This window comes from Gavialis gangeticus, unplaced genomic scaffold (genome assembly GCF_001723915.1).
Source record: "Gavialis gangeticus isolate Ggan-Ray unplaced genomic scaffold, GavGan_comp1, whole genome shotgun sequence".
NCBI classification, from domain to species: domain Eukaryota; kingdom Metazoa; phylum Chordata; order Crocodylia; family Gavialidae; genus Gavialis; species Gavialis gangeticus.
In genome coordinates this window covers 7,245,777-7,256,610 of record NW_017729014.1, presented here as the reverse complement: position 1 = coordinate 7,256,610, position 10,834 = coordinate 7,245,777, and the positions used below count along the sequence as shown (strand labels likewise).

The 10,834-nt window shown below is 43.3% G+C and overlaps 1 protein-coding gene across 1 annotated transcript in view; it reads right to left on the bottom strand.

Annotated features, from left to right (window-relative positions):
• The window catches only part of PANK4 (pantothenate kinase 4), a 43,234-nt gene that overhangs the window by 3,556 nt on the left and 28,844 nt on the right, over nucleotides 1-10,834 (bottom strand). Inside the window, exons 10-18 of the mRNA XM_019511672.1 lie at nucleotides 10,191-10,346; nucleotides 9,509-9,621; nucleotides 8,379-8,466; nucleotides 7,025-7,176; nucleotides 4,008-4,063; nucleotides 3,268-3,317; nucleotides 2,047-2,154; nucleotides 1,589-1,689; nucleotides 622-690 (exon numbers count right to left, since the gene is read on the bottom strand). Coding sequence (XP_019367217.1) covers nucleotides 622-690; nucleotides 1,589-1,689; nucleotides 2,047-2,154; nucleotides 3,268-3,317; nucleotides 4,008-4,063; nucleotides 7,025-7,176; nucleotides 8,379-8,466; nucleotides 9,509-9,621; nucleotides 10,191-10,346 — 893 coding nt within the window. The remainder of the gene's footprint in view (nucleotides 1-621; nucleotides 691-1,588; nucleotides 1,690-2,046; nucleotides 2,155-3,267; nucleotides 3,318-4,007; nucleotides 4,064-7,024; nucleotides 7,177-8,378; nucleotides 8,467-9,508; nucleotides 9,622-10,190; nucleotides 10,347-10,834) is intronic.

Sequence of the window (10,834 nt, the reverse complement as noted above, 5' to 3'; positions counted from 1 at the left end):
CCCTGTCCCCCCAGCAGACTTGTCACCCAGATGCTGCTCTCGAAGCTGCCAGGCTGGCCACGTGCACATACATGACATTTAATCAGTGACAATATTGGCCACACCAGCCAAAAAAAAGCCAACTGCTGATAATGTTGCTTTTCCTTTTATTGGTGCCGATATCATACGGACTGGTGCATCAGTGCACCTCTACCTGCTACAGCTGCCCTGCAGTTAATTCCATGCTAAATATTTAACTCCTGTAATAACTGTATTTTTAAATGGACATTTCAGAGCAGTTTAGGATTCTAAGCCAAAGCTTTCAGTACTTTAATCCACCTGCAAGACTGATATTACACTTCCATTAGAAACTGGAGAAGATTAAAATGAAAATGACTGACAACTTGTAGGGACTGATCAGCCATTACCCCACCTTTTCAACAGATCTGAGCAAGGATCAAAATGATGTTGAGGAAAGGCTTTGTAGAGAAAGAGATGCAGGAAAAGGGGATTGAGGACAGAACTTCAGAGCAAAAGAAATGCAGAATCTGTCCTACTACATTACACCCATGCTGGTTTTTCAAAAGCAAAGGGCAGAACATCTACAAGTTCACTGTATATTTCACCAATTTCTAAACCTACCTTAGGTCCAAACATGGAGAACTTGAACCTGTCTGTACCAACAGCAGCCTCTCTTCCTTCAATGCAGACCTAAACAAATAAGCAATTTTCTTACATGGCCATCTAAACATATAATCATGCAAGCTGGAAGTCTGGTAACAAGGCAGCAGCACCCAAGGTCATAAAGCAGTAGAGCCACTCTCAATATTTCCTCATGAAACAATTCTACTTGGTAAGGAATACATGCATATTTACTGGAAAAGGACTGTAGATGCTTCTGTCCCCTGATTATGGTACTTGCTGGAACCCAGTGTGTTCCAGTCCTTGCCTCCAGGAATATTCAAGTATTCCAGGCAAAATGGACAGTTGCTAGGATTTCCCTCTAAAAAGTTAAGCATTTCCTTGGACAACTAGGTTGCATCATTCAAGTCTAACAAGGACCTCTCAGACACAAGGTGAATGGCCATTTCTCTTGCTTCATTATTCCAAAAAAGCTTTTCATCTGACACGTTTCAGGACCGGAATACTATCATGGAAGGGGCACTAAACTATTAATAGGTTTTTTGGATTGCTGTATCATCCCCACAAAAGAACATTCAAAGACATGGAATTCAAGCTTTTTGCTCCTTCACTTCACTAGTTCTTTTTCCGAGCACTCAACTTTGATTTTCAACCTATTTTCTCATTAAAGTTCAGTATTTCACCTTTGCTTGATTTCAAGTTCTCATTTTCAGGCATTAACCAAAAGGGGCAGAGTACAAGCTATGTGTTTCTGGAGATTTTCTTGTCATGAACACTTAGAGACACGAACACTTTGAAACTTGTGAGTATATTCTACACATTCAGCACTAAAAAGTGACTGAATATTTATTTGCCCTCTTCCCCAGAGGTAAGAACAAATCCATTCTAAATCATGGGTAAGTGTTTTTAATGTTAGCAGTCATCTTGCCTTGACACAGTTTAAGAAAAAGGAAGAAGGAGTACTTACTGAATAACTGAATCCATTGCTGCTATTTTCTCAGCTACAATTAGAGATTCACTGTAGGTAACATCATTTAGGGCAGGGCCAGAGTTACAAGCCAATATGACCTGCAGCAGAGAGAGGAGTTTCACTGGTTGAATCAGCAAATAGACAGCTGAACAAAGTAGTAAACTGATTAACTGATATCCACAGTCAACATCAGAAAAGGGAGAGGTGGTGCAGACAGCATCTACATAAAATCAAATCTCTTTAAGGTTGAAATAGTTTTAGCGACCCCTGCCCTGACTGTCTTGCCAAATTATGGTTTTGCAATAACATGATCAGGTTTTTTGCACAAATTACCCAGAGGAGAAAAAGACTGCACACGCAAAAATACCTCCCCCTCCCCCCCTTTTAGAGCTCAGGTTTGGTATACTGAAGCAGTGGCGAGCCCTCCAGGCAGTTCTATTTGGGAGCACACTCACCTCTGTGCCACTAGAGAGCAGCTCTCTGACAAAAGGGAAGACTCCTAAAATGATGTCTATTCCACTGTTATCTGCGAAAATTAAGGCACATTTGTGAGGGGGGCCCTCCTGTAAGAGAAAACCAGTGCATTCAGGATTAAGGTGCCAGTTCTTAGGTGCTCAGTGACTAATTTGTGATAACTATCTGCAGAGGTTCCAGTTAAAAACCCTAGGTTCCTTGAATCATGACGCTCATGGCATCATCACCAGCAGGACTCCTGCTGGTTGGCTTCTGTTGATCGGGGGGTGATGCAACTACTCTGCCAGAAAAAAAGCTTGCTGCTATACCATATGCTGTATCCCTACTTGGGAATCTATCATCACAGTTATTCCTGTATACTGACGGGAGCAGCAGCTCTGTAATATTGGCAAGCCCTTAGTAGCAGTGCAGCTCTCTTGCTTGTGAAAAAAACTATACCGCCAATGCTGAAAATAGAAAACCTATCCAAATGTACAAGTACAGCAAGGTTTGCCTAATCCATTAGCATAGCATTTCAAGCAGACTTGAATGACCCTAGTTCCTTAGGGACAGCTCCTTCAGAGTCATGAGCAATTCATCCTAGGTCTGCCAACCAAACCAAGTGTGGCAGTTAGACATGTCAATGCCTGCTTAGGTCAGAGGCTGCACAGTCCTTCCACCCCTATTATTCTGGGCTGGACTAATACTAGGTACTTGGAGAAAAGGTGAGGGGGCAAGGATTTTATAGAGTGAGATCTTTTATTGGACCAACCGCATAGTTGGGACAGATTTAGACAAGTTTTTGGATGCAAGAAATTCTTCATGAGGTCATTAGAGGAAAGCTTGTTTCCTGTTTCTATGGCCCCTTTACATTAGTTCCAGTTTTAATGCTAAAAAACATAAAACCCAAGCTTATGGCACTGCGATTCCCACTGATGACAGTATGTTCATTGTGAACTCCTGAAATGATCCAGCTTTCTACCTCCTAATCAAAGCCACAATCAGGATTAAAATGTTAAAAAGCAAGGTCACAATAAAATACCTTCCAAATTAATAAACACCATATAAATGTGATAATTAATTAGACAGCTTTTTGAAGATAAAAGTATACACCATTAAGACACTGGTTACACTGATGCAGTTGAAAACAAATTAAGGTGATTTTTATAACTAATACATGCACCTAAGTACATGACTCACTAGTCACCTTGGACTAGTCATACCTTTAGTCGATCTAGCCACTCGTCGTAGGAATCTTCTAGCCATGGGCGCTCTGTAGAACAGATGTAAGACTAGTGAGTTAGTCGTTCTCTTATAGCCACCTTTTCCAACATAGTCCTAGCGAGTATGTATGCACACAACCTGTGTAATTGCGTAAGCAGCACGAAACATCAGGACAGGGTTCTATGCATGTGCTTAGATATCAAAGAATTTGAATGCAGCGTACTATTTTACTATGCAGTTAAATAGTAATTCTGTCTGCTCAACAGGCTATTGGCCTGCTAACCACAACGTTGGGGGCCATTACACCAGTTCTCAGCTAGACCTAAAAAAACCCATCAAACCAGGATAAGCCATGCAAGATCATCCCCAGAGGCACACTATTGCCCTTCCTGGGCTAATCATGATGCCAGCTTCCTGTTTAGAGTTGCTAAGCAGGGAAAATAGTGTAGGACTATCTAGCGTAGACTAGAGAATAAGCATTCAGGGAAGACATTTAAGTGTTTTTGCAGAGGGAGGAGGCAGGGGACAGATTCTTACCCACATATTGTACTAAGTAGAAGTGGGTGCCAATACCTTTGAAACAGATATGCCAGCATTTCAGTGAAATGCTATCTGTATTTGGGTGACTGCTAGACATTAACAATCTTAATGAGTTTACTGAGCAGCACAATTCTTCCCCCTAAACAACTTCTTTCCCTCCCTACTCTCCCCTTAAGTTGCCATAGGATGTTCCCTATACCTTGCAATTTTGACTTTGCTTCTTCAAATCCAAATTGTGTCTCAGACTCCAGAACACTGAAGCAGAAAAGAAAGATGAATGCACAGTGTTAGGCAAGGTTATCCTGTGCAGATGTACTGTCCAAATAGCTTTTCAACTGAATAAACATGCTATACGAGTCAGGGATTTTATACATTAATTCCAGCACGTGTGTACAGAGACCCACTGACTGAACAATAGCTTCTTTGTATTAGTTTTAAAACTGAAAAGCTCAAAAAGACATTATACAAAGAGTTCATGGACTAAAAGGAAAAAAAAACAAAAACCTGCAATGATACATCAACCCTGTATCCTAAGCTAAAAAAGAACCCCCCCAAAATCCAATTATGACTTGTTTTTTATTCTCCTGTAGATGTAGTCACACTTTGGGACGTTCAGGAAAAGTTCAGAAAATTTTCTGCTTTACAAATGCTGACATGCAAGGCCCAATTTAGTTTTTGGTACTGAACAATTATTTACTGAATTTTATAATGAAAGTAAAGCCTTTAAAAATAAATGGGTTTTAAATATATTGCGTTCTATTATAGCAGCTGGCCACGGACGGAAGAAACTCCAAACAACAACTGGTGGTTTGGCTGACATGACTGCTTCAAGAATATAAGACAACCTGGTTTAATTTTAAAAGATGTTGCAGAGCTCTGTCTTTATTTCAGCACCCCTGCAGGCCTCTGCCTGATCCTTCACAGATCCAGGAAACTGATTCCAAGATGGCTCCACTCAAGAAGCACTACTACCAGTCTCTTTTTACATAGCATTTCCTGGGATAGGTACATAGGAGTATGTAATGCAGGGGTGGGCAAAATACAGCCAGCAGGCCAGATCCAGCCCACCAAGGGATTTTATCCAGCCTGTGGCAGGTCCCTTGCCCGTCTTTCTCCCCCCAGGCCAGGTGCAAGGAGCAGGCCAAACCATGGTGCCTGTTGCCAGTCCCATCTCCAGGCAGGAACCAGGGCTGGGGCAGCACAGCAGCTAGCTGGACTCACTTCCCAGCTTATTCTGGCTGCTGCTGTCAGTCTCTGCCACTGGACCCAGCCTCCTTGCCCAGAAACCTGAGCCCATCCACCCTACACCCACAGTTAGGGGCGCCAGATGAAGTGGCCAGTCAAGTTATTCCATAGAGACCAACCCAAGATCCATATGAATTGGATGGATGGGATGGGGCAGAGAGTGGCGTCCAGGAGCAGGATGGGCAGGTGGGGCCAGAGCTGGGAGTGGGATCACTGGGTGGTGACAGTGTGGGGCTGGAGCTCGGGGCAGAGCCCTGATCCACTGCCTGCACATCCCTGAGATGGTTGCTGGTTCCAGAGGCAAGGGCGTGCAGGAAGTGGATTGTAGCTCTGCCCTGGGCCCCGGTCCTGCAATCCCAATCCCAATCCCAGCCCCACCTGCCCAACCCACTCCCAGATGCCACTCCCCATCCACCCAGCTAAACTCAGGGCAGAGCCACTTAGGGAATTTTGTTTTGGTGAGCTGTTGCAGACTTAGGGGTGCGGTGGAGAGGGGCTGCTGACCCGGCCTGTGACAGCTCACCAAAACGCCTTAAGTGGCCTTTCAGCCCCAAATAAATCGCCCACCCCTGATACAATGCACATCCAGAATGCCACCCAGCAAAATAATCTTGGTAGGTTACCTTATGGATGTCAAAGAAAACTATTGTACCTATGTAGTCAGGCCCCTTAAGCTAAGAGCAGGAAGACACTCAAAAGAGGTTTCAAATTGCAATGTCTCTTTATAAAAATGGCTTATTAAACAGGAGAGACTAAAGAATAGGTTTCTTTTCTAAAAATGTGGGGAGGAGAAGTAAAATATGTTAGGCAGGTTTGAACTTCAGCAATTACATTTCAGCCAAACATTATTTTAACTGATTAGGGTTGAATCTCTTCAGGGACAGAAAAAGGCAAAGGAGTTATTGTTAACTATAACTGAATGTCTCAAAAAACATGTGTGCCCCATTGTTCACAAAGTTTTTCTGGGTTTAGATGGTGGTCTCTTCAGTATCAGCCCCACAAGAGCAAAACCTTGGGACTCTGGTGCTGGGGAAGCAGAAATACTTCAAGAAAAGTCCTGCATACAACAGTAAAAGTTTAGACTGAGATTCTCATAGTCTCCAAACAAGTTCACTCCTCTCTAAATTATCCCACTGAATGGATATGTAGCACATAATACCAAGACAGCTGTGGGTAGCACAGAACAGCAGCAAGAACATAATATAGGATACTAAGTTAAGTGGAACACATACCCAGAGCAGCACTAATGATGTCTGCTACAAGCAAAATGTCCAGTGTCAGCTGTGACTCTCTCCATTACTTCAGACATTCACAGTGACGTCTGTCAGTTTTAAGGGATTGGACAGTGAAATTTGCTGCATTGATCAGGGGACTCGCATGATCAGGGGACTGCAGGGCAGGCCCTATGAGGAGAGACTACAGGACCTGAACCTGTTCAGCCTCCACAAGAGAAGGCTGAGGTGGGATCTTGTGGCCTGTTACAAACTGGTCAGGGGGCAATCAGAAGGCATTGGGGGAGTCACTGTTCCCCCAAGCACAGCCAGGAGTGACCAGGAACAACGGTCACAAGCTAGCAGAGGGTAGATTTAGGTTAGACATCAGAAGGCGCTATTTCACGGTCAGGGCAGCTAGGGTCTGGAACCAACTTCCAAGGGAGGTGGTGCAGGCTCCTACCCTGGGGGGTTTTAAGAAGAGGTTAGATGAACACCTTGCTGGGGTCGTTTGACCCCAGTACTCTTTCCTGCCATGGCAGGGGGTCGGACTAGATGATCTGCTCAGGTCCCTTCCAACCCTAGAAACTAAGAAACTATAAATCTTGGGAATAAACAACCAGCATATGATTCATATGGTATGAATAAGGTGAAATACAAAGTATTTGATTAAAAATGGACTGGTGTAGTAAATTTGTTAAAAGGAAAAATAAGATATTAAGCGTCTTAAAATGGTTCTTTTAAAATGTTCAACACCTACTCGGAGACTGCTTTGGCTCCCCAGTCAAAGACATTCCCTGCAAGAAGTCCTTTCACCAGAGCAAGCTGCCTCTCCTTCCAGTCTAACGAATCCAAAGATTCTATTACGCCTTGAAAACATTTTAATGCTATGCCATTTTCTTTCTGCTTTATCTGAAAAAAAAGAAGAAGAAGATGCAAGATGCTGGATTTACAGACGAAAAGTTCTTACCCAGCACTGATTGTCTCAGTCCCACCTCCAAGCATTCTCCTCTAGGTTTGTGGCCTCTAATGAACCAACGAGTTACTGTTCTGAGCCTGCTTAGTGTGAACAAGAAAACGTCTCCTTGGATTCTAATACAAAACTTAATTCATGCCAGGGGAAAAGCAAAAACTTTCAGTAGCTCAGTAACTGTTACTTCTCTGGACAATGACAGGCACGTGGATTTTAGTTAGCAGGAAAAGATAACGTTAAATAATCCAGCAAGAACACCACTAACAAACCACCTGGGAATACTGCATTTACCCCAATATAAGACGACCCTGTAGTATTTAAGACGACCTCCCCTCCCAATAATTAGATTCTATACAATGAAAATTTAAAAATTTGTTATACTGTAAAATGATTGCAGGGTCATCTTAAATTAGTTCCCCTCAACCATTGTAGTGGGAAAAGCAGTAGCAAGGGGACAAGCAGCAGGGGAGACAGTTGGAGGGTAGGCAGTAGAGAGTAGGAGATGGGGAGATGGATGGCAGAGGAAGTGGTGGCGGGGAGCAGTGGTGGGGGAGAAAGGCTGTGGACAAGAGAGGCAGTGCAGCTTGACGCCTGCCCCTTACCCCCTGACAACGCATCCCTGCCCACAACTGCTTGTCCCCCCTGTGCCTGCCCCATCCCATCCCCCTGCCACTTACCTTTGCTCTGGCTCCAGCAGGCTCTCTCCTCACTGCAGCCCAGAGCATGTAGCATGTGTTTGCTCTGGCACTAGCTTAGCCCTGTAGCAACAGCAGCAGCTCGGACTAGGCCTGAGCAAGCACAAGCGGGGGTGGGGAGGACGAAAGTGGGGATGCAGAAGCTGCAGGGAGGGGCAGAGAGTAAAGGCTTGTGGGGAAGAGGGAAAACAGGCAGCAGTTGTGGCTCTGGCCCCAAACCCAGATCAGGGCCACAATGGCAGCTGAAGCATGCCATCCCCTGCCACCCAACCCCACCTTGTACTCAGACTCCAAGATGAGGGTCTTGGAACGCACATTTAGTAAAGATTTAGTTTTGAACTGGAGTATGTTAGCCACAATTCATTTACAGGTGCATATGCTCCTATGGCTGCAAAACAATCTTTAACTAACATGTTTATCCATCCCATAAAGCAAGAAAGGCCTACCTTTGAATAGGGATCTGGAAAATTGAATTCATTTAGACAGTGTTCCCTTGTATCCAACAAACTCCTAACTGTTAAGGTGCCATATGCACTGAAAGAAGGAGAGAGAGAACAAGTCAACTACCTCACAGAACAGAAAATAATTTTCCTGCCCTTCCCCTTGATCTTCAGGATTTGATTCCTGCAAGTGAACCCACAGATGCCATGTTACTAAACTCTTTATATACCAGACCAGTGGCCATTGGATCTGGGCTCCCACAGCAGGGAAACTGCAACACAAAGGGGCCAGGTTCTTATTTCTAAGTGGAAAGGTTGGTGAAATCTTGAATAATACCTGAACAAATAATATTGTGCTTACCACTTTTTACATGAGATGCACTATTTTGACTCTTTCACTTTTACCATGTTGTAAAAATCAATTTTCTCAGTTTAATTCTAGCAGCCCTAAGTAGTTACACTAAATCAGTTAGCTAGGATCTCACAGAGCACAAGAGATGGTAAGCTAAAATTCATTATAACATGAAGTTTATCCATGGCGATACATGCTCACTGTGCATATAAGGAGAGTGTGTGCAAGTACAGGAGTCACAGCAGCATGGTGACAATCAGCTGAGGTTGGAATCTAGAGGGGTCCTTACTTTAAGGAGGTGATATGTGAAAAGTCAGACCACCCATCTGCAATACAGCAAGAAATGGGGGCCAACACTGAACTAAAAAAGTAATTAGCATCTGCATTACTTGCATTATTCAAAACTCCCGAGCATCAGCTGCTCAACGTTTGGACTACGATGTTCAGAAATATGTGCCTCTGGTTAGGTTAACCAACAGACCAACAAGAGAATGTTCTTTTTGGTCTTGGAGACCATCCTCATTTGACTTGGATTTCCTATTGTGCAGAATATGGTGCTTCCTGGTCATAAGTGTGAACAGTTAGAGAAAGCTATTTGGTGTCTGCTAATAGTGTCTCATATTATCTTTAATGTTACATTTCGGATGCACACTTTTGTAAATGTGGTGTGCATATTACAAAGTAGCAGACTAACTGCTCCAAAACCTGCACATTAAAGCACATTTAATAAATCACATCCAAGTTAACTGTACTACCTGGAGACTACCTGGTGGGGGACACTTACAAAGGCTGCTGTCTCAGAGTCTGGAGCTTATTCCAGTACTTCTGTTGAAACTTCTCTGCTCGCTCGACTGCATCAATGGAGTCTGGCTGACTGGCTGCAGCACGTTTTGCTACCTGGCAGTGGAAACATGGAGATTGGACCGAAGTTGGCAACGCCTTCTACCTTCATTTTCAGGGTAATTCAAGAAAGACTAAGTGACTGAAAGCTCAGGCTGGGAAATACTTGATCTCTCTGCTGTAGTGCTCAGTCACTGCCGCATCATGTCACAAAATAATTGCTCCCCCCGCCCCTCCAAGAATCTAATTTTAGTTAGAAGGAAACATGACCACAGGTTAAATAAAAAGTTAAAAAACTACCACTTAACTTATTGAGAGAAATGTATTCTAGATAATTGCAAAAGCTTAAAAAGGTTCAAATAAAATATTTTAGTTTGCTGCAGTGTATTCAGATCATCTGCTGTCTGGTTAACACAATGTTTAGTTAATTATTTTTATAGTAATTACATTTCTGATACAGATTAAGTTGATCATTGTGGATACACTACTTCACATGTGCTAGCACTCAATGACCAAGTGAAACAAGATCAATTAAGAGAACTTTTGTGATTTTGCTTCCTACCAAGGCAATTCATTCTTGTCTAATTCACATCTGTTTAGACACATAACCGGATTGGGACTCTTACCCCATCCAAAGCTTCCTCAAAGCAAGTGAGCCAGTATTTTCTGGCCATGGCATCATCTGTGAGGTCAACTGTGTCAGGGATGTATGTGGACGAGTCCTTTAACAATGGCAGGTTAACAAGTGGTCGCTCCAACCGATCCATTTCGAACATATCGAACTAAGAGGTGATGGAATAAGAGAGAGAGAGAGAGAGAGAGAGAGAGAGAGAGAGATCAGATTTCTGAATTAAACCAATGCAAATAGGGCAATCTAGATGAACTGACCTATAACAGGAATTGCCCACGAAAGTAACACTCCACAGTACTGATAAAGAACAAAAGGCCACAACTGTCAAGGCAAAGCATTAGCACCTTGAGGGGTTAGCAAAATCAAAACCGTTCTAGTAATACATCACTAAACTTGTTCTCTGCCTCTCCAAATCTCCTGATACTTGCTTCCAGTATCAAGGGCAGGAATAACAGGAGGGAATTTTCCCAAGAAGAATTCCAAGTGCCCAAACTTTGTTTAGAAAAAACTTCCATTTCATTTTAGCTCTTCTGGTTATATGCTGCCCTTCCCTAGAAATGCCAGGCTTATGTCAAGCCATGTTCAAGGGTAAATTTTCAAGAACAGGCACCACCAGTAGGCACAACATTCCAAGTTGAA